At 50.3% G+C, this 22,326-nt stretch overlaps 3 protein-coding genes and 1 long non-coding RNA gene across 9 annotated transcripts; 3 read left to right on the forward strand and 1 right to left on the reverse strand.

Moving 5' to 3' along the window:
- The first annotated feature begins 636 nt into the window (after positions 1 to 636).
- On the forward strand, positions 637 to 7,323 carry LOC139586189 (myc-associated zinc finger protein-like). The gene is made up of 3 exons (XM_071419430.1): positions 637 to 777; positions 3,190 to 3,355; positions 7,074 to 7,323. Exons 1-3 carry the CDS (start codon positions 649 to 651, stop codon positions 7,157 to 7,159), a joined length of 381 nt encoding a protein of 126 aa, XP_071275531.1. The 5' UTR covers positions 637 to 648; the 3' UTR covers positions 7,160 to 7,323.
- Positions 7,324 to 9,665: 2,342 nt separating this feature from the next.
- Positions 9,666 to 10,281, forward strand: LOC139586191 (uncharacterized). The gene is made up of 3 exons (XR_011677500.1): positions 9,666 to 9,786; positions 9,836 to 10,117; positions 10,160 to 10,281. It is a non-coding gene; the product is annotated as an uncharacterized lncRNA (long non-coding RNA).
- INO80E (INO80 complex subunit E) lies at positions 9,983 to 14,503 on the reverse strand. Of its 4 annotated transcripts, none has more exons than XM_071419427.1 (8): positions 14,349 to 14,503; positions 13,445 to 13,515; positions 12,482 to 12,534; positions 12,317 to 12,392; positions 11,713 to 11,764; positions 11,499 to 11,615; positions 10,405 to 10,632; positions 9,983 to 10,042 (listed from the first exon to the last, which is right to left on the reverse strand). In XM_071419427.1, the coding sequence occupies exons 1-8, from the start codon at positions 14,430 to 14,432 to the stop codon at positions 10,031 to 10,033; spliced, it is 693 nt and encodes a 230-aa protein (XP_071275528.1). In that variant the 5' UTR covers positions 14,433 to 14,503; the 3' UTR covers positions 9,983 to 10,030. The 4 variants fall into 4 exon arrangements, with proteins under 4 accessions (XP_071275528.1, XP_071275526.1, XP_071275527.1 ...); XM_071419425.1 differs by lacking the exon at positions 9,983 to 10,042 and adding an exon at positions 10,180 to 10,294; XM_071419426.1 differs by lacking the exon at positions 9,983 to 10,042 and adding an exon at positions 10,223 to 10,241.
- A 416-nt stretch (positions 14,504 to 14,919) lies between these two features.
- LOC139586177 (glutamic acid-rich protein-like) lies at positions 14,920 to 18,054 on the forward strand. 3 transcript variants are annotated; one of them, XM_071419396.1, is made up of 3 exons: positions 14,920 to 15,043; positions 15,157 to 17,060; positions 17,499 to 18,054. In XM_071419396.1, exons 1-3 carry the CDS (start codon positions 15,009 to 15,011, stop codon positions 17,909 to 17,911), a joined length of 2,352 nt encoding a protein of 783 aa, XP_071275497.1. In that variant the 5' UTR covers positions 14,920 to 15,008; the 3' UTR covers positions 17,912 to 18,054. The 3 variants fall into 3 exon arrangements, with proteins under 3 accessions (XP_071275497.1, XP_071275496.1, XP_071275495.1); XM_071419395.1 differs by having other exon boundaries at positions 15,157 to 15,746; positions 16,062 to 18,054; XM_071419394.1 differs by having other exon boundaries at positions 15,157 to 18,054.
- The last annotated feature ends 4,272 nt before the right edge of the window (positions 18,055 to 22,326 follow it).

The following is a 22,326-nucleotide window of genomic DNA, read 5'->3' on the forward strand; positions in this document are numbered from 1 at the left end:
TGGCCACCATTGGTCAATGATGGTCACTGATGGTCAATGATGGTCACCATTGGTCACTGGTGGTCACCGATGGCCACCATTGATCACCGTGGTCACCATTGGTCACTGATGGTCACTGATGGTCACCGATGGCCACCATTGGTCAATGATGGTCACTGATGGTCAATGATGGTCACCATTGGTCACTGGTGGTCACCGATGGCCACCATTGGTCACCGATGGCCACCATTGGTCAATGATGGTCACCGATGGCCACCATTGGTCACTGATGGCCACCATTGGTCACTGGTGGTCACTGATGGTCACCATTGGTCACTGATGATCACCATTGGTCACTGCTGGTCACCATTGGTCACCATTGGTCACCATTGGTCACTGATGGCCACCATTGGTCACCGGTGGTCACTGATGGTCACCATTGGTCACGGACAGTCACCATTGGTCACTGGTGGTCACTGGTGGTCACCGATGGCCACCATTGGTCACCGGTGGTCACCATTGGTCACCATTGGTCACTGGTGGTCACCATTGGTCAATGATGGTCAATGATGGTCACCACTGGTCACTGATGATCACCATTGGTCACTGCTGGTCACCATTGGTCACTGACAGTCACCATTGGTCACTGGTGGTCACTGGTGGTCACCGATGGCCACCATTGGTCACTGCTGGTCACCATTGGTCACTCATGGTCACCTCTGGTCACTCCGCAGGCCGGACCACCTCAACAGCCACGTCCGGCAGGTTCACTCCACCGAGCGGCCATTCAAGTGCCAGGTGAGGCCACGCCCACTGACCACGCCCACTGACTGACCACACCCATTGTCTGACCACACCCACTGACGGCTGACCATGCCCACTGACCACACCCACTGACTGCTGACCACACCATTGACCACACCCACCAACTGACCACACCCACTGACTGCTGACCACACCCATTGACCACACCCACCAACTGACCCCTCGACAACCTGAGTGACCCAAACAACCCTGAGTGACCCCTTGACCACTCCAATGACCCCTGACTGACCCCTTGACCACTCGACTGACCCCAAACACCCCAGAATGACCCTTTGACCGCCCAAACCACCCCTGAGTGACCCCTTGACCACCTGAGTGACCCCTTGACCACTCAAACCACCCCTGAGTGACCCCTTGACCACTCGAATGACCCCAAACACCCCAGAATGACCCTTTGACCACCCAAACCACCTCTCACTGACCCCTTGACCACCTGAGTGACCCCTTGACCACTCCAATGACCCCTGACCCCTTGACCACTCGAACGACCCCTGAGTGACGTTTTGACCCCCCAAACCACCCCTGAGTGACCCCTTGACCACTCCAATGACCCCTTGACCACTCAAACAACCCCGACTGACCCCTTGACCACTCAGATGACCCCTGACCCCTTTGACCGCCCAAACCACCCCTGACTGACCCCTTGACCATCTGAATGACCCCTTGACCCCTGACTGATCCCTTGACCACCTGAGTGACCCCTTGACCACTCGAACAACCCCTGACTGACCCCTTGACCACCTGAGTGACCCCTTGACCACTTGAACAACCCCTGACTGACCCCTTGACCACCTGAGTGACCCCTTGACCACTCAGATGACCTCTGACTGACCCCTTGAGCACTCCAATGACCCCTGACTGACCCCTTGACCACCTGGCTGACCTCTCGACCACTCCAATGACCCCTGAGTGACCCCTTGACCACTTGAATGACACCCGAGTGACGTTTTTACCCCCAAACCACCCCCGAGTGACCCTCGACCACTCCAATGACCCCTGACTGACCCCTTGACCGTCTGACCGTCTGAGTGACCCCTCAACCACTCAAACCACCCCTGAGTGACCCCTTGACCACCTGAGTGACCCTTTGACCCCCTGACTGACCCCTCAACGACTCAAATGACCCCTGAGTGACCCTTGACCACTCCAATGACCCCTTGACCACTCAAACCACCCCTGACTGACCCCTTGACCACCCAAACCACCCCTGACTGACCCCTTGACCACTCCAATGACCCCCGAGTGACCCCTTGACCACCTGAGTGACCCGTCAACCACTCAAATGACCCCTGAGTGACCCCTTGACCACCCAAACCACCCCTGAGTGACCCCTTGACCACCTGAGTGACCCCTTGACCACCTGACTGACCCCTTTGACCACTCAAACAACCCCTGACTGATGCCTTGACCACTGGAATGACCCCTTGACCACTCAGATGAGCCCTGACCCCTTTGACCGCCCAAACCACCCCTGACTGACCCCTTGTCCACCCGAGTGACCCCTTGACCACCCAATGACCCCTGACTGACCCCTTGACCCCTCAAATGACCCCTGAGTGACCCCTTGACCACCCAATGACCCCTGACTGACCCCTTGACCACCTGAGTGAGCCTTTGACCACCCAAACCACCCCTGACTGACCCCTCAACCATCTGAATGACCCCTTGACCACTCAAACAACCCTGACTGACCCCTTGACCATCCAAATGACTCCTGACCCCTTTGACCACCCAAACCACCCCTGAGTGACCCCTTGACCACCTGAGTGACCCTTTGACCCCCTGACTGACCCCTCAACCACTTGAATGACCCCTGAGTGACCCCTTGACCACCTGAATGACCCTTTGACCACTCAAACCACCCCTGAGTGACTCCTTGACCACTCAAACCACTCCTGACTGATCCCTTGTCCACCTGAGTGACCCCTTGACCACTCTAATGACCCCTGAGTGACCCCTTGACCACTTGAACAACCCCTGAGTGACCCCTTGACCACCTGAGTGACCCCTTGACCACTTGAACAACCCCTGAGTGACCCCTTGACTGCCTGAGTGACTCCTTGACCACTCAAATGACACCTGAGTGACCCATTGACCACTCCAATGACCCCAAACACCCCAGAATGACTTTTTGACCACCCAAACCACCCCTGACTGACCCCTTGACCACCCAATGACCCCTGACTGACCCCTTGACCACCTGACTGACCCCTTGACCCCTCGCCTGACCCCTTGACCCCTGACTGACCCCTTGACCACCTGACTGACCCCTTGACCACTCAAATGACCCTGAGTGACCCCTTGACCACTCCAATGACCCCTGACTGACCCCTTGACCCCCTGACTGACCCCTTGACCCCTGGAGTGACCCCCTGGTCCCCGCAGACGTGCGAGGCGGCGTTCGCCACGCGGGACCGGCTGCGCGCTCACGCCGTGCGCCACGAGGACAAGGTGCCGTGCCACGTCTGCGGGAAGCTGCTGAGCGCCGCCTACGTCAGCGACCACCTGCGCGTGCACGGCCCCGCCCCCCGCGCCCAGGCCACGCCCAGAGGTGGGGCAGGGGGCAGGGGGCAGCGGGGGAGGGGTCAGTGGGAGGAGGGGTCAGTGGTCACTCATAGAGGGGTCAGTGGTCACTCAGGGAGGGGTCAGTGGTCAGTGGTCACTCTGGGAGGGGTCAGTGGTCACTCATGGAGGGGTTTGGTCACTGGGTGTGGTCAGTGGGAGGAGGGGTCAGTGGTCACTGGGTGTGGTCAGTGGAGGTGGGGTCAGGGGTCAGTGGTCACTCATGGAGGGGTCAGGGGTCAGTGGGTGTGGTCAGAGGTCACTGGGTGTGGTCAGTGGTCACTCAGGAAGGGGTCAGTGGTCAGTGGTCACTGTGGGAGGGGTCAGTGGTCACTCATGGAGGGGTTTGGTCAGTGGGTGTGGTCAGTGGAGGTGGGGTCAGGGGTCAGTGGTCACTCATGGAGGGGTCAGGGGTCAGTGGTCACTCATGGAAGGGTCAGTGGTCAGTGGTCACTCAGGGAGGGGTCAGTGGTCACTGGGTGTGGTCAGTGGGAGGAGGGGTCAGTGGTCATTCATAGAGGGGTCAGGGGTCAGTGGTCACTCATGGAGGGGTCAGGGGTCAGTGGGTGTGGTCAGTGGGAGGAGGGGTCAGGGGTCATTGGTCACTCATGGAGGGGTTTGGCCGCCTACGTCAGCGACCACCTGCGCATGCACGGCCCCGCCCCCCGCGCGCAGGCCACGCCCAGAGGTGGGGCAGGGGGCAGGGGAGTCAGGGGTCAGTGGGCGTGGTCTGTTGGAGGAGGGGTCAGTGGTCAGTGGTCACTCATGAAGGGGTGGAAAGGGTTTGCGGCCATTGGGGGGTGGTAAAGAGACCCTCAAGGGGGCGTGGCTTAAGTGGGTGTGGTCAGTGGAGGAGGGGTCGGTGGGTTTGGTCAGTGGTCACTCAGGAAGGGGTCAGTGGTCAGTGGTCACTCATGGAGGGGTCAGTGGTCAGTGGGTGTGGCCAGTGGTCAGTGGGTGTGGTCAGTGGTCACTCAGGGAGGGGTCAGTGGTCAGTGGGTGTGGCCAGTGGTCAGTGGGTGTGGTCAGTGGTCACTCAGGGAGGGGTCAGTGGTCACTCATGGAGAGGTCAATGGTCAGTGGTCATTGAGGAAGGGGTCAGTGGTCAGTCACAGAAGGGTTTGTTCAGTGGGTGTGGTCAGTGGGAGGAGGGGTCAGTGGCCACTCGGGGAGGGGTCAGGGGTCAGTGGGCGTGGTCAGTGGGCGTGGTCAGTGGGCGTGGTCAGTGGGTGTGGTCAGTGGTCACTCATGGAGGGGTTTGGCCACCTACGTCAGCGACCACCTGCGCGTGCACGGCCCCGCCCCCCGCGCGCAGGCCACGCCCAGAGGTGGGGCAGGGGGAGGGGTCAGCGGGGAGGGGTCAGGGGTCAGTGGGTGTGGTCAGTGGGAGGAGGGTCAGTGGTCACTCATGGAGAGGTCAATGGTCAGTGGTCACTCTAGGAAGGGTCAGTGGTCACTCATGGAAGGGGTCAGTGGGAGGAGGGATCAGTGGTCACTCATGGAGAGGACAATGGTCAGTGGTCACTCAGGAGGGGGTCAGTGGTCAGTGGGTGTGGTCAGTGGTCACTCATGGAGGGGTCAGTGGTCAGTGGGTGTGGTCAGTGGTCACTCATGGAGGGGTCAGTGGTCAGTGGGTGTGGTCAGTGGTCAGTGGGTGTGGTCAGTGGAAGGAGGGGTCAGTGGTCACTCATGGAAGGGGTCAGTGGTCAGTGGGGTGTGGTCAGTGGTCACTCATAGAGGGGCCAGTGGTCACTCAGCGAGGGGTCAGTGGTCACTGGGTGTGGTCAGTGGGAGGAGGGGTCAGTGGTCACTCACGGAGGGGTTTTGGTCACTGGGTGTGGTCAGTGGGAGGAGGGGTCAGGGGTCAGTGGTCACTCATGGAGGGGTTTGGCCGCCTACGTCAGCGACCACCTGCGCGTGCACGGCCCCGCCCCCCGAGCGCAGGCACGCCCAGAGGTGGGGCAGGGGCAGGGGAGTCAGGGGTCAGTGGGCGTGGTCAGTGGGAGGAGGGGTCAGTGGTCACTCATGAAGGGGTGGAAAGGGTTTGCGGCCATTGGGGGGCGGTAAAGAGACCCTCAAGGGGGCGTGGCTTAAGTGGGTGTGGTCAGTGGTCACTCATGGAAGGGTCAATGGTCAGTGGGTGTGGTCAGTGTGGAGGGGAAAATGGGGGTTTGTGGCCACTGGGGGAGGTAAAGAGACCCTCAGTGGGCGTGGCTTAAGGGGTGTGGTCACTGGGTGTGGTCAGTTGTCACTCAGGGAGGGTTTGGTCACTGGGCGGTGGTCAGTGGGAGGAGGGGTCAGTGGTCACTCATGGAAGGGGTCAGTGGTCACTCGGGGAAGGGTCAGTGGTCACTGGGTGTGGTCAGTGGTCACTCAGAGGGGCCAGTGGTCACTCGGGGAAGGGTCAGTGGTCAGTCAGGAAGGGGTCAGTGGTCAGTGGTCACTCAGGGAGGGGTCAGAGGTCAGTGGGTGTGGTCAGTGGTCACTCATGGAGGGGTTGGTCAGTGGGTGTGGTCAGTGGGTGTGGTCAGTGTGGGAGGGGAAGGTGGGGGTTTGTGGCCACTGGGGGGCGGTAAAGAGACCCTCAAGGGGGCGTGGCTTAAGTGGGTGTGGTCAGAGGGAGGAGGGTCGGTGGTCACTCATAGAGGGGTCAATGGTCAGTGGGTGTGGTCAGTGGTCACTCAGGGAGGGGTCAGGGGTCAGTGGTGTGGTCAGTGGTCAGTGGGTGTGTGGTCAGTGGTCACTCAGGAGGGGTCAGGGGTCAGTGGGTGTGGTCAGTGGTCACTCAGGGAGGGTCAGGGGGCAGTGGGTGTGGTCAGTGGTCAGTGGTGTGGTCAGTGGTCAGTGGGTGTGGTCAGTGGTCACTCATGGAGGGGTCAGAGGTCAGTGGTCACTCAGGGAGGGGTCAGGGGTCACTGGGTGTGGTCAGTGGGGACACAAAGCGTTTGTGGCCATTGGGGGTCGCTAAAGTGCATGGGGGTGTGTGTGGGAGGGGCTTAAATGGGTGTGGTCAGTGGGCGTGGTCAGTGGGGGAGGGGCCTGAGTGTTTGGGGTCATGGTGGGGGAGGGGCCCTGGGAATTTATGGGGGGTGGGGGAGGCAAAAAAGAGGGGGAGGGGCTAAAAGAAAGGGGAGGGGCTAAGAGAGAAGGGGTGGGGCTAAAGAGAAGAGGGAGGGACTAAAGAAAGGGGTGGGCTAGAGAGAAGGGGAGGGGCTAGAAGAGAAGGGGAGGGGCTAAAAGAAAGGGGGTGGACTAAAGAGAAGGGGAGGGACTAAAAGAAAGGGGTGGGACTAAAGAGAAGGGGAGGGGCTAAAAGAAAGGGGTGGGAATAAAGAGAAGGGGATGGGCTAAAAGAAAGGGGTGGGGCTAAAAGAAATGGGTGGGGCTAAAGAAAGGGGTGGGGCTGAAAGAGAAGGGGAGGGGCTAGAAGAGAAGGGGAGGGGCTAAAGAGAAGGGGGGGCTAAAGAATGGGAGGAGCAAATGGGAGGGGTCTAAAGGGAGGGGGAGGGGCTTTAAAGAGGGGGAGGAGCAAAGAAAGGAGGGCTAAAGGGAGGAGGGGCTGAAAGGGTGGGGGAGGAATTTAAGAAAGGAGGAGGGGCTAAAGAGAAGGGGAGGGGTAAGAGGGATGGGGAGGGGCTAAGAAGAAGGGAGGGCATCCCTTGACCCCTCCCCTTTTTTTTGTTTCTCTTTTTTCCCCTCCCCCACAGGTTCCGGTTGCCCCGCCCCCAGCCAAGCCCGCCCCGCCCCTCCCCACCCCTGGATGGGACCCCCCGGGGGCAGCCAGGGCTGGTGAGGGGGGGAGGGGCCAAACCAAACCCCGCCCCCACCACAAAAAACCCCCTCCCCCACCCCTCAAGCTCCGCCCATTTCCCCCTTTCAAGCCCCGCCCCAAACGGGGGGAGGGGGAGGGGCCGGGCCGGGGCCCGACCAATAAAAAATCGGGTGAAAAAACACAAAGGCTCCGCCCACTTTTAATAGGGGAGGGCTGGGATTGGATGGGGAGGGAGGGGCGGGGCTAAGCGGTGATGACATCACGGCCACGCCAGGTGGGATTTGGTCCAAAATTGGGAATTTTTGGGGCCCAAAATTCAAATTTTTGGCGTCAAATTGGGAGATTTGGACCAAAATTCAGAATTTTTCACCTAAAATTCACATTTTGGACCAGAAATTTTTTGCCTTCCCAAATTTGGGAATTTTGACTCAAAACTGGGATTTTTTGGACCCAAAATTCAGAATTTTTCCCCCAAAATTTTAATTTTTCAACTCAAAATTGACATTATGGACCTAAAATTGAGATTTTTTTTTTACCCCCAAACTTTGGGGATTTTAACCAAAAAGTGGAAATTTTTTACCCAAAATTCACATTTTTTGTTTCCAATTTGAGAATTTTTCACCTATAATTGACATTTTAGACCTAAAATTCAGATTTTTCTCCCAAAGTTTGGAATTTTAGCACAAAAATACAAAAATTTTTTATAAAATTGAGACTTTTGGACCAAAAATTGAAAATTTTTGCCAAAATTTGGACATTTTGACCCAAATTTTCATTTTTTGCCCAGAATTGACACTTTTGATGCAAAATTTAATTTTTTACCCAGAATTGAATTTTTTTTGTGCCAATTTTGGAAGTTCTGACCCCAAATTGAGATGTTTAGCCTCAAAATTGTGAATTTTGGCCCAAAATTTGAATTTTTTGAGTATTTTTACACAAAATTGAGAAATTTGGCCCAAAATTAATTTTTTTCTTCTAAAATTAATTTTTTTGCCTTCAATTTGGGAATTTTTACCCCAAATTCAAAACTTTTCTCAAAAAAAATCAAAATTTTTACCCCAAAATTGAAAATTTTTCCCAAAATTCACATTTTTTAACTCCCAAACCATTTTTATTCCCCAAAATCACAACAATTTCCACAAAATCTTTAAATTTTCCACAAATCTTTTTTATTTCCTGCCTAAAATCCATTCTTTCCTTTACAATCTGATTCCCCCCCCCCCAAATTCCATTTTTTCAAAAAAGAAAATCGGGATTTTCCCCAAATTTCCATTTTTCCCCAAAATTCCATTTCTTTTCCTCCCAAAATTCCATTTTTCAAAAAGAAAAAAAAAAATTGGATTTTTTTTCCTCCAAAAATTTTGATTTTTTTCCCAGAAATTTGGGGTTTTTTCTCCAAAAATTTTAAATTTTTTTCCCGAAAATTTTTAATTTTTTTTTCCCAAAAAATTTTGGATTTTTTCCCAAATTTCCTTTTTTTCCCTCCCAAAATTCCATTTCCCCCTCCAAAAAAATTCCATTTTTTCCTTCTAAAATCCCATTTTTTCCTCCCCAAAAATTCAAATTTTTTTCCAAAACTTTCTTTTTTTTTTCTCTTCTTTTTTTAAAATTTTGGAATTTTTCCCTCCTGAATTTTTCCAAATTTTGGATTTTTTTCCTCAATTTTTTTGTTGGTTTTTTTTGGGTTTTTCCTCCCAAAATTGCCAAATTTCCTCCCCAAAATCTTTCGGTGTTGCTGCCTCCGGCTGTGGTCACTCAGTGGTCACTCGGTGGTCACTCATTGGTCAGTGGTCACTCAGTGGTCACTCAATGGTCACTCGGTGGTCACTCAATGGCCAATGGTCACTCCATGGTCACTCCATGATGTTGATGACCAATGGTCACTCAGTGGTCAGTGGTCACTCGGTGGTCACTCGGTGGTCAATGGTCACTCCATGGTCACTCCATGGTCACTCCATGGTGTCGATGACCAATGGTCACTCAATGGTCACTCGGTGGTCACTCAATGGCCAATGGTCACTCCATGGTCACTCCATGATGTTGATGACCAATGGTCACTCAGTGGTCAGTGGTCACTCGGTGGTCACTCGGTGGTCAATGGTCACTCCATGGTCACTCCATGCTCACTCCATGGTGTCGATGACCAATGGTCACTCAATGGTCACTCAATGGTCACTCCATGGTCACTCGGTGGTCACTCAGTGGTCACTCCATGGTATCGATGACCAATGGTCACTCAATGGTCACTCCATGGTCAATGGTCACTCGGTGGTCACTCAGTGGTCACTCGGTGGTCACTCAATGGCCAATGGCCAATGGTCACTCCATGGTCAGTGGACACTTGGTGGTCACTCCATGATGTCGATGACCAATGGTCACTCAATGGTCACTCCGTGGTCAATGGTCACCCCATGGTCACTCCATGGTCACTACATGGTATCGATGACCAATGGTCACTCAGTGGTCAATGGTCACTCCATGGTCACTCCATGGTACCGATGACCAATGGTCACTCGGTGGTCACTCAATGGCCAATGGTCACTCAGTGGTCACTCAGTGGTCACTCGATGGTCACTCCATGGTCAGTGGTCACTCAGTGGTCACTCCATGGTCACTCCATGATGTCGATGACCAGTGGTCACTCAGTGGTCGCTCAGTGGTCATTTGGTCACTTCAGGAGGTTGATGACCAGCTCAGGTCAGTTGATGGTCACTCCATGGTCAGTGGTCACTCCATGGTCAGTGGTCACTCAGTGGTCACTCAGTGGTCACTCGGGCAGGTCGATGACCAGCTCAGGGAGGTCGATGGTCACTCGGTGGTCACTCCGTGGTCACTCGGGCAGGTCGATGGTCACTCCATGATCACTCAGTGGTCACTCAGTGGTCACTCTGGTCACTCAGGCAGGTCGATGGTCACTCAGTGGTCACTCAGTGGTCACTCCATGGTCACTCCGTGGTCACTCCGTGGTCACTCGGGCAGGTCGATGACCAGCTCAGGGAGGTCGATGACCAGCTCAGGGAGGTCAATGGTCACTCAGAGGGGTCAGTGGTCACTCAGTGGTCACTCGGTGGTCACTCGGGCAGGTCGATGGTCACTCAGGGAGGTCGATGGTCACTCACTGGTCACTCAGTGGTCACTCAGTGGTCACTCGGGCAGGTCGATGACCAGCTCAGGGAGGTTGATGGTCACTCAGAGGGGTCAATGGTCACTCAGAGGGGTCAGTGGTCACTCAGTGGTCACTCAGTGGTCAGTGGTCACTCGGGCAGGTCGATGACCAGCTCGTCGTCCCCGTCCAAGGGGTCATCGCTCCCCTCCCCCTCGCCCTCCCCGGGGTCGCTCAGGAGCCGCCGTGGGAGCGTGGCCGGCACGGGGGGCGGGGCCGGGGGCGGGGCCAGCGCCGGCGGGGGGAGGGGCGAGCCGGGGCCACGCCCCCCGGACAGCCCCGCCCCCGCCCCGCCCGTGCCAAAGGGGAGAGGGGGAGGGGCAGGGGGAGCCTGGGGGGGAGGGGACAGAGAGAGAGGGGGGAGGGGTCAGTGAGGAGTGACCAATGAGTGACCACTGACCCCATGACCCCTGCGTGACCCCTGCGTGACCCCCAGTGGCCACGCCCCCAAATGAACCCTGGATGACCCCTCCCCTTTCAGTGACCCCTCCCCCTTCAGTGACCCCCTCCACTGTCCTTCTTTGGCTCCTATTCCCTTATTGACCTCCCTTCAGACCACATCCCTTCTATTGGCCCCTCACTGTTTATTGCCTCCTCCTTTTAAGTGGACCCTCCCCTTAAGCCCCACCCCCTTTGCAATTCCCCAATGACCCCTCCCACATTTAGCCCCACCCCCTTTGCAATTCCCCAATGGACCCCTCCCACATTTAGCCCCGCCCCCTCTGTTATACCCACAATGACCCCTCCCACCTTTATCCCCGCCCCCTTTGCTATTTCCCAATGACCCCTCCCACCTTTAGCCCCGCCCCCTTTGCAATTCCCCCAAAGATTCCTCCCCCCTTAGCTCCACCCCTTTGCCATTCCCCAATTACTTCTCCCTCTTTAGCTCCGCCCCCTTTGCTATCCCCCAATGACCCCTCCCCCTTTAGCCCTGCCCCTTTTAGCCCCACCCCCTTTGCTATTCCCACAATGATTCCTCCCACCTTTAGCCCCGCCCCCTTTGCAAATACCCAAAAGACTCCTCCCCTTTTAGCCCTGCCTCTTTTAGCCCCGCCCCCCTTGCTATTCCCACAATGACTCCTCCCCCCTTAGCCCCGCCCCCTTTGCAATTCCCCCAATGATTCCTCCCACCGCTAGCCCCGCCCCCTTTGCTATTCCTGCTATGACCCCTGCCCCTTTTGGCCCCGCCCCCTTTACCTGCCCTTTCCGGGTCCCTTTGCTGCGCCGGGCGGGGGAGGGGCGTGGCCTGGCCCCGCCCTGCGGGGGGAGGGGCGGGAACTGCGCCGGGAAGGGGCTGTAGGGCGGCGACGCCATCTTGGGGGGAGGAGCAAAAGTTAAGCCACGCCCACTTCGCAAAAAGGAGCGGGCTTTAAAAAGGGGGAGGGGTTTGGGGTGGGGCAGGGGCACTCACCATGTAGGGGGAGGGGCCGAAGGTCGACGGGGGAGGGGAGGGCGAGCGGCGCCTGTGGGGGGAGGGAAAGCATTAGCCACGCCCACTTTGGGGTGGCCATCTTGGATTTTGACCCCTTTGGGGAGGCCATCTTGGATTCTGATCCCCATGATGGCGGCCATCTTGGATTTTGACTCCTACGATGGCAGCCATCTTGGATTTTGACCTCCATGATGGCGGCCATCTTGGATTCTGATCCCCATGATGGCAGCCATCTTGGATTCTGATCCCCATGATGGCGGCCATCTTGGATTTTGACCTCCATGATGGCAGCCATCTTGAATCCTACACATACAACTGCTCCACCCAGTTATGGCTGTGGCCACGCCCACTTCCAGTGGTGGCCATCTTGGATTCCCCACTTCCCCGAAAAAAAGTGACTACATTGAAGCCACGCCCACTCCCGGCAGCCATCTTGAACCCACACCCACTTCCAGATCCGCCATTTTGAAACCCCACCCAACCCTTTGGCGGCCATTTTGAAGCCACGCCCACATCGGCCGCCATCTTAAAGCCACGCCCACCTCCCGGCAGCCATCTTGGCCATCTTTAACCCCTTCCTGACCTCTTGGCGGGCGTTGGCTCCGCCCCCTTGGCGCCGTCCCCGTCGCTGTTGTCGGACGACGCCGTCGCCTCCGAGTCTGGGCAAGGGGGAGGAGCCAATCAGAGGGGTGGGGAAGGGGGCGGGGCCACGCCCAGGATTGACCTTTGACCCCGCCCACCAAGGTACCTGAGGAATCATCGTCGACGTTTTCGTACTGGAGGAGCCGGTCCAGGAGGAAACTGGGGGGAAATGAGAAAAAATTGGGAAATTTAAATTAAAAATAAAAGGAAAATCTTTCAAAAAAAATGAAAATAAAAAGAAAAAATTGGGAAATTTAAATAAAAAATAAAAGGAAAACCTTTCAAAAAAAATGAAAATAAAAAGAGAAAATTGGAAAATTTAAATAAAAAATAAAAGGAAAATCTTTAAAAAATATATGAAAATAAAAAGAAAAAATTGAGAAATTTAAATAAAAAATAAAAGGAAAATCTTTAAAATAAAAAGAAAATAAAAAGAAAAAATTGGGAAATTTGAAGAAAGGAATAAAAAATAAAAATGAAAATGAAATAAAAGCAAAAAGTAAGCAGGTGGGAAATTTGAAGGGAAAATAAAAATAAAAAAGAAAATGTAAATGAAAAAGAAAATAAGAATAAAAATTAAAAAAGATGGGAATTTGGAAGGAAAAATAAAAAAATTTCAAAATGATAATGAAAATAACAATAAAAATAAAAAATTGGGAAATTTGAGGGAAAACTAAAACTAAAACTAAACACAAAAACAAAAATAAAAAATGGGGGAATTTGGTATACAAATTAAAAAATAAATCAAAAGAAAAAAAAGAAAATGAAAATAAAAATTAAAAATGGGGAATTTCGGGGGAAGAGAAAATGTAAATTTTTTTTATAAAAGAAAAGGTGAGGAAAAGAATTTAAAATTAAAAGTAAAATTTAAAAAATAAGAATTTTGGGACTGAAATAAAAATATCAACTAAAAATTGGGAGGTTTTGGGAGGAAAAAAAGTAAACCCAAAAATAAAAACAGAAAACAAAAAAAAGGGAATTTGGGGAAAAAAAGCCAAAAATAAAAATAAAATTTTAGAATAAAAAATGCAAATGGGATTTTTGGGGTGAATTTGGTGGATTTTGGTACCTTTTATCCCGTGAGACTTTCAGCAGTTTGCGCTGGGCCCTCCTCAGCTCTTCCTGGAAACATTCCTGCTCCTGGGGGGCGGAGCCAAAGGGGTGGGCGGGGCCACTTCAACCACGCCCGGGGCCACTTCAACCACGCCCACCCACAGAGGGGAATGGGAGACCAACCCTCAAAACCCCAACCCCAAAATCCTGGGGTTTTACCCCAAAATTCACCTTTTCCCCCCAAAATTTGAAATTTTTTTCCCCTCTAAAATTCAGCTTCTTCCCCCTAAAACTTCTCTTCTTTTCCTCACAAAATCGAACTTCTTCCCCCTAAAATTTCGGCTTTTTGTCCCTAACATTTGGAACTTTTTCCTCCCAAAATTTTGGCCTATTTTCCCCATAAAATTCAGCTTTTACCCCCCAAATTTGGCTTTTTTCCCCATAAAATTCGGGGTTTTTAATCGTTAAATTCCACCTTCTCTCCGGTCTAAAATTTGGGGTTTTAACCCCCCAAATTCTTTTTTTCCCCTGAAATTTGGCTTCCCCCGCCAAAAAAATTCAGCTTTTTCCCCTAAATCGAACACTTCCCCCCCAAAATTCACTTTCCCTCAAAAATTCAAATTTTCTACTTAAAAATTCCCATTCCCCCCCCCCCCAAAATTCCCTTTTCTCCCTCAAAAACCCCAATTTTCCCCCCAAATCCCCCAATAACCCAAATTTCCCCTATATTTTCCCCCATATTTTCAATTTCACGCCCAAGTTTTCAATTTTCCCCCTCAAACTTTTAATTTTTCCCTGAAATTTCCCCATTCTCCCCTCACCCCCCCCGGACCCCCGGGCTCCCCTCACGCTTAAGCCCCGCCCCTTTCCCATCCCGCCCTTTTTAGGCCACGCCCTTCACGTCGGGTCCCGCCCCTCACGTAGAGCAGCAGCTTCAGGCGCCGTTTCAGGGCCCGGCAGCGCCGTTTGTAGCCGCCGACATCGCCCTCGCTCGCTCCGTTCATGGCGGACAAGCCCCGCCCTTTCCCTCGCTCCTCATTGGTTGCCAGCTTCCCGCGCCGCTCTCTGATTGGTTGAGAAGACGGAAATCCCGCCTGCCGCTTCCGGGTTCTTCTCCGAGCGTGATTGGGTGGGTGGGTTAAGTCCCGCCTGCGCGTGTTGCTGATTGGTTGGGCGTTTAAAACGCTAAAATCTCATTAAACCGCGCTCCTGTCAATCACTTCTCAGCTTGTTCCCGCAGCGGCTTTACCGCTATTGGCTCAACGACTTTGTCCCACCTCTACCCGCTTCTTATTGGCTGCTGTGTCTCCAAGCTGCCTTCTGATTGGCTCAAGGAGCCGCCGCTCAGTACCCCACGTTGTTCCTCCTTTTTCCCACTCCTATTGGCCAGCGCTACACAGCTCCGCTTCCGATTGGCTCCAACCCCCATCGCTCATTTACATCCGGCCTTTCCCTCGCCTCATTTAGTTGATTTGACTTCCGGGTTTATAGCGCCTCCTTCTAATTGGTCCCGCGCTTTAATCCCCGCCCCGCTGTCTTTTATCTCAATCCTCATTGGCTGCCGCCCTGAGGGCTCAAAAATGGCGGCGGCGGCGGCGCCGAGCGGCTGCGAACGGTACCGGGAGGGGGTGGGGAGGCAGCGGGAACCCCCCGGGGCCACGCCCTGAGCTGGCCACGCCCCCAAGGCGACCACGCCCTGCTTGACCACGCCCTTTTTCCCCTCCGCAGGACGCCGGCTTGGGGCGAGGCCGACAGCGCATGCGCGGAGGTGGAAGGGGGCGTGGCCAGCGGGGACCACGCCTTGTGCGTGGCGCCCCCCGGCGGAGAGATGGAAGGGCGGGAAAATGGCGGAAAAGGCGGGAAAAATGGGAGTGAGGAGGAAGAGGAGGGGGAAATTGGGGTGAAAAAGGGGGAAAATGGTGAAAAAATGGAGGAAAATGGGGTGAAAATGAGGAAAATGGAGGAAGAGGAGAGGAAGGAAAATGGGGAAAAATTGGAAAAAATTGGGGAAAATTTAGGGGAAAAGGGGGAAATTGGGAGTGAGGAGGAAGAGGAGGAGAAAAGTGGGGGGGAAAATGGGGAAAATTTGGAGGAAATGAGGAAAATTGAGAGTGAGGCAGAGGAAGGGGAAACTGGGGAGAAAAAGGGCGAAAATGAGGAAAAATCAGGGAAAAATGGGGCAAAAAAGGGGAAAATTGAGAGTGAGGATGAGGAAGAGGAGAGGAAGAAAAATGGGGCAAAAAAGGGGGAAAATGAGGAAAAATTGGGTAAAAATGACGCAAAAAGGAGGAAAATTGAGAGTGAGGAAGAGGATGAAGGTGAGGAAGAGGAGAGGAAGAAAATTGGGGTGAAAAAAGGAAAAAATGAGGAAAAATTGAAAAATTCGGGAAAAAGGGAGGACAAAATGGGGGAAAAAAGAGAAAAAAGGAGGAAAATTGAGAGTGAGGAAGAGGAAGATGAGGATGAAGATGAGGAGGAGGAGGAGGAAGAGGAGGGGAAGAAAATTGGGGTGAAAAAAGGAAAAACTGGGGAAAAATCAGGGGAAAATGAGGGAAAAATGGGGAATTTTGGGAGAAAAAGAAAGAAAATTGAAAGTGAGGAAGAGGAGGAGGAAGAGGAGGAGGAGGAAGAAGAGGAAGAAGAGGAGAGGAAGAAAATTGGGGTGAAAAGGGGAAAAAACGAGGAAAACTCAAAAAAACCTGGGAAAAATGAGGAAAAAATGGGGAAAATTGGGACAAAAAGAAAGAAAATTGAGAGTGAGGAAGAGGAGGAGGAGGAAGATGAGGAGGAGGAGGAAGATGAGGAGGAAGAGGAAGATGAGGAGGCAGAAGAGAAGAGGAAGAAAAATGGGGCGAAAAAGGGAAAAATTGGGAGAAAATCTGGGAGAAATGAGGAAAAACTGGGGAAAATTGGGAGAAAAGAGGAAAAAATTGGGACAAAGAGGAGGAAAATTGAGAGCGAGGAAGAGGAAGATGAGGAGGAAGATGAGGAAGAGGAGGGGAGGAAAATTGGGGTGAAAAAGGGAAAAATTGGGGGAAAATTAGGAAAACCCGGGAAAAAAGAGGGGGAAAAGGAGGGGAAAAATTGGGGGAAAAGGAGGAAAATTGAGAGTGAGGAAGAGGAGGAGGAGGAAGATGAGGAGGAAGAGGAAGATGAGGAGGAAGATCCAGGTGGGAAAAATAGGAAAAAAACAGGAAAAAATGTGAAAAAACAGCAAAAAACGGCAAAAAACGAGGCCAAAAAGGGGAAAATGGAGAGTGAGGAAGAGGAAGATGAAGATGAGGAGGAGGAGGAGGAAGAGGAGGAAGATTCAGATTGGAAAAATGGGAGAAAAACAGGGAAAAAAAGAGGAAAAATTGGGAAAAAATCCAAAAAAATGACAAAAAACGGGGCCAAAAAAAGGAAAATGGAGAGTGAGGAAGAGGAGGATGAAGATGAGGAGGAAGAGGAGGAGGAAGAGGAAGATTCAGACTGGGAAAATGGGAGAAAAACGGGAAAAAATGGGGGAAAATTGGGAAAAATTGTAAAAAAAACCCAAAAAGTGGGAAAAAATGGGGCCAAAAAGGGGAAAATGGAGAGTGAGGAAGAGGAGGATGAAGATGAGGAGGAAGATGAGGAAGAGGAAGATCCAGGTGGGAAAAATAGAGGAAAAAAGGGAAAAAATGGGAAAAAAACCCCAAAAACTGCAAAAAATAAGGCCAAAAAGGGGAAAATGGAGAGTGAGGAAGAGGAGGAAGAGGAGGATGAAGATGAGGAGGAAGAGGAAGATGAAGAGGAAGATTCAGAGGAGGAAGATGAGAGAAAATCTGGAAAAAATGGGAAAAAATCGGGGAAAATTGTGAAAAAAACGCAGAAAACGGCAAAAAACGAGGCCAAAAAGGGGAAAATGGAGAGTGAGGAAGAGGAGGATGAAGATGAGGAGGAAGAGGAGGAAGATTCGGATGGGAAAAATGGGAAAAAACTGGGAAAAAATGGGAAAAAACCCCCAAAAATTATAAAAAAAGGGGCCAAAAAATCCAAAATTGAGAGTGAGGAAGAGGAGGATGAAGATGAGGAGGAAGATGAGGAAGAAGAGGAAGATTCAGATGGAAAAAATGAAAGAAAAAATGGGAAAAAACCAGGAAAAATGGGGAAAAAACCCCAAAAATCGGCAAAAAACGCGGCCAAAAAATCCAAAGTCGAGAGCGAGGAAGAGGAGGATGAAGAGGAGGAGGAAGAGGAGGAAGAAGAGGAAGATTCGGATGGGAAAAATGGGAAAAAACTGGGGAAAAATGGGAAAAAACCCCAAAAAATTATAAAAAAAGGGGCCAAAAAATCCAAATTTGAGAGTGAGGAAGAGGAGGATGAAGAGGAGGAGGAAGATGAGGAAGAAGAGGAAGATTCAGATGGAAAAAATGAAAGAAAAAATGGGAAAAAACCAGGAAAAATGGGGAAAAAACCCCAAAAATCGGCAAAAAAACGCGGCCAAAAAATCCAAATTTGAGAGCGAGGAAGAGGAGGATGAAGAGGAGGAGGAAGAAAATCCCAAAAAAGCCTCGAAAATGCCCAAAAAATCCCCGAAAATTCCGGAAAATTCCTCCGGCTCGGATTCCGAGGATTTGCCGTTGGCAAAATGGGCGGAAAAAAGGAAAAAAGGGGAAAAAAAGGAGGAAGAGGAGGAGAAGAGGAAGAGGAGGAGGAGGAAGGACAAGGAGGAGGAAGAGGAGGAGTGGTGGAGGCGCGGGAAGGTGAAAATTTGGGGGATTTTGGGGTTTTTTTGGTGGGAAAATTTGGAATTTTTAAAAATTTTTTTGGGGAAAATTGGGGGAAAAATTGGGGGAAAATTTGGAAATTTTGGGGGGAAAATTGGGGGAAAATTTGGGAATTTTTTTTTAATTTTTTGGGGAAAAATTGGGGAAAAAAATGGAAAAAATGGGGGGAAAATTTGGAAATGTTGGGGGAAAATTGGGGAAAAATTTGGAATTTTTGGGGGAAAATTTGGATTTTTTAAAAATTTTTTTGGGGAAAAATTGGGGAGAAAAATTGGGGGAAAATTGGAAATTTTGGGGGGAAAATTGGGGGAAAATTTGGAATTTTTAAAAATTTTTTGGGGAAAATTGGGGGAAAATTGGGGAAAACTTGGAATTTTGTAAATTTTTTTTGAAAAATTGGGGAGAAAAATTGGGGGAAAATTTGGAAATTTTTGGGGGAAAAATTCGGGAGAAAAATTGGAAAAATTGGGAGGAAATTTGGAAATTTTGGGGGAAAATTGGGGGAAAATTTGGAATTTTTAAAAATTTTTGGGGGAAAAATTGGGGGAAAAATTGGAAGAATTGGGGGAAAATTTGGGAATTTTTTGGAAATTTTTGGATTTTTGGGGGGAATCTTGGAAAATTGGGGAATTTTGGGAATTTGGGAGGAAAATTGGAGAAAAATTTGGAATTTTGGGGAAAATTTTGGGGATTTTTTGTGGGAACTTTGGGTTTTTTTGGTGTAATTTTTTGGGAAATTTTTTGGGTGTTTGGGGAGATTTTGGGAAAAATTTGGGACTTTTGCGGGGGAGATTTTGTTGGAATTTTGTGGGGATTTTTTTGGGGAAAATTTGGGGATTTTTTTGGGAGATTTTGGTTGAATTTTTATGGGGATTTGGGACAAATTTGGGGATTTTTTTGGGAGATTTTGTTGGAATTTTTGTGGGGATTTGGGAAAAAATTGGGGATTTTTTTGGGGGGGAAATTTTGGTCGAATTTTTGTGAGGATTTGGGGAAAATTTGAGGACTTTTTTGGGAGATTTTGTTGGAATTTTTGTGGGGATTTGGGACAAATTTGGGGAATTTTGGGGAGATTTTGTTGGAAGTTTTGTGGGGATTTGGGGAAAATTTTGGACTATTTTGTGGGGATTTTTTGGACTATTTTGGTAAAATTTTTATGGGTATTTGGGACAAATTTGGGGATTTTTGGGGGAGATTTTGGTCGAATTTTTGTGGGGATTTGGGACAAATTTGGAGATTTTTTTGGGGGGAAATTTTGGTCGAATTTTTCTGGGGATTTGGGGAAAATTTTGAGAATTTTTTGGGAGATTTCAGTAGAATTTTTATGGGGATTTGGGGAAAAATTGGGGATTTTTTGGGGGGAGATTTTGGTCGAATTTTTATGGGGATTTGGGGAAAATTTTGGACTATTTTGTGGTGATTTTTTGGACTATTTTGGTAAAATTTTTATGGGGATTTGGGGAAAATTTGGAGATTTTTTGGGGTGGATTTTGGGGGATTCTAAGGGGAGGCATCTGGGGGTGATTTTATGGAATTCCTGATCATTTCATTTAAATTTTGGTGAAATTTTGCATGAATTTGCTAAAATCCAAACCAACTCCCTGAATTTCCCCCCAATTTCCCCACAAACCCTTCCCCACCCTTGCCCCCCTCAATTCCCGCTCAAAATTCCCTCATTTTCCCCTCGTTTCCCGCCAATTCCCTCGGAGGGGGCGTGGTTTAGTTAAACCCCGCCCATCTGACGCTAAGCCCCGCCCCCAGGACCCACCGGAAGTGGCGCGCTTGAAGCGCTACCTCCGCGCCGCCGGGGGGCGCCCCAACTACAAACGCCTCTTCCGGAAGTGCCGCAGCCGCCGCGAGGTCCTGGAGGCGCTCAGGGGAGCCCTGCGAGACCTGGGCCTGCGCGGTAACCGCGAGATCTGCGGGGAAATCCGGGAATTTTGGGGGGAAATCCGGGAATTTTGGGGGGAAATGTGAGAAATTTGGGATTTTTGGGGATTTTTGTGCTGTTTTTGTGGGATTTTGGGGGGTTTGGGGTGGATTTAAAGGGGTTTGGGGGGGTTTTTGAGGGGGGTTTTGAGGCTGGGATGGGCCCGGCGCGGGGCGGGACTCGATGGTACGTGAGGGGATTTGGGGATTTTTGGGGGATTTTTGGGGGATATTTTGGGAAATTTTGGGGGATTGGGGGAAATTTTGGGGAAAATTGGGAAAAATTTGGAATTTTAGGGGGAATTTTGGGAAAAAACGGGAAATTTGGGGGAAATTTTGGGGAAAAATTGGGAATTTTGGGGGAAGTTTTGGGGGATTTGGGGAAAAATTGGGAATTTTGCGGGAAATTATGGGGAAAATTGGGAAAAATTTGGAATTTGGGGGAAATTTTGGGGGAAATTTTGGGGGATTTGGGGAAAAATTGGGAATTTTGGGGGAAATTATGGGGAAAATTGGGGAAAATTTGGAATTTTGGGGGGATTTTGGGGAAAATTTTAGGAAAAATTGTGAAAAATTGGAATTTTAGTGGAATTTGGGGGAAATTTATAATTTTGGGGAGATTTCTGGGATTTTGGATGGAATTTTGGGATTTTGAGAAGATTTTTGGGAGAACTTTTGGATTTTTGGGGTGGAATTTTTGCTTTTTGAGGAGATTTTGGTGCAATTTTGGGTGAAATTTTGGGATTTCAGGGAGTTTTGGTGGAATTTTGAGATTTTTGGGTCCATTTTGGGATTTAGGGTTGAATTTTGGGTGGAATTTCAGGATTTTGAGGGTGATTTTGAGTGGAATTTCAGGATTTTGAGGGGATTTCGATGAAATTTGGGGATTTTGCTGGGATTTTTCCGGAATTTTCGGATTTTGATGGAATTGTGGGATTTTGAGGGGGATTTTGGGTGGAATTTGCCGTTTTGAGGGGGAAAATCAGAGGGGAGAATTGGGCATTTTAAGGGGAATTTCTGTGGAATTTTCAGATTTTGGGGATGGAATTTTGGGGGGATTTCGGGGAATTTTAAGGAAATTCTTGGAACTTGCTGGAATTTGGGGATTTGGGCCCAATTTTGGGTGGATTTTGGCCTTTTCCAGGCGCCCCCTCCCTGGCCCGGTGCCGCCGCCTGGGCCGGCGCCGCGAGGAAAAAGCCGAACTCGCCGCCCTCGACGCCTCCAACATTTTACCCGGTAAAAAAAACCCCCAAAAAAAACCCAAAAAACCCCAAATTTTCCCAAATTCTCAATTTTTAACCTCTTCACTTCCATCCCCAGCGAGATCCCGGCGGAGAAACCCCGAAAATGCCCCAAAATCGCCCCCGAAATCGCCCGTCCCTCCCCCGGATTGGTCGCGGCTCCGCGGCGTCGTCAGCTCCGACAGCGAGTGAAGGATTTGGACTTTTTGGGGGGAATTCTTGGGGTTTTGGGGTTTTTACGGGTTTGGGATTTGTGCTGTAAAAATGAGGATGGAAATTTAAAATGTTGTTGTAAAAGTTGGTGGTGAAATGTTCAATATTAGGTCAAAAATCGCCCCAAAAATCGCTGGAAAGGTCCAAAAAGTGATCTCAAAAGTTGCCCAAAAATCAACAGAAAAATGCCAAAAATCACCCAAAGATCAATGCAGAAATGGCTCAAAAATCAACGTAAAAATCCCAAAAGTCACCCAAAAAAATCAACATAAAATGCCGAAAATCACCCAAAAATCAACATAAAAATCCCAAAAATCACCCAAAAATCACCCAAAAAATCGACATAAAAATGCCAAAAATCACCCAAAAATTGGCATTAAAAATCCCCCAAAAATCACCCGAAATTGCCCAAAAAATTGCAAAAAATCCTCAAAAGCCCCCCAAAAATCACCATAAATATCTCTAAAATCACCCAAAAATCATCCTAAAAATCATTGTAAAAACCCCAAAAATCACCCAAAAAATCAAAATAAAATCCCCAAAAATCAACGTAAAATCACCCAAAAATCACCCAAAATCCCCCAAAACCAGACCAGCCACAGCCAATTTTCTGCATTTTTTAATGTTCAGAATTTCCTGTGTCTGAGGAAGAGCCCCGGGGGCCGTTTGGGGCTCTCGGGGCCCTCGGGGGGGAACAGGTCCCGGCCGCTTCTCAGGATTTGCTCCTCGAGTTTCTTGTGCCGTTTCATGTCCTGGGAAAATG

This window comes from Agelaius tricolor, unplaced genomic scaffold, assembly GCF_023055355.1.
Source record: "Agelaius tricolor isolate 1412-34295 unplaced genomic scaffold, bAgeTri1.0.p SCAF_107, whole genome shotgun sequence".
Classification (NCBI taxonomy): domain Eukaryota; kingdom Metazoa; phylum Chordata; class Aves; order Passeriformes; family Icteridae; genus Agelaius; species Agelaius tricolor.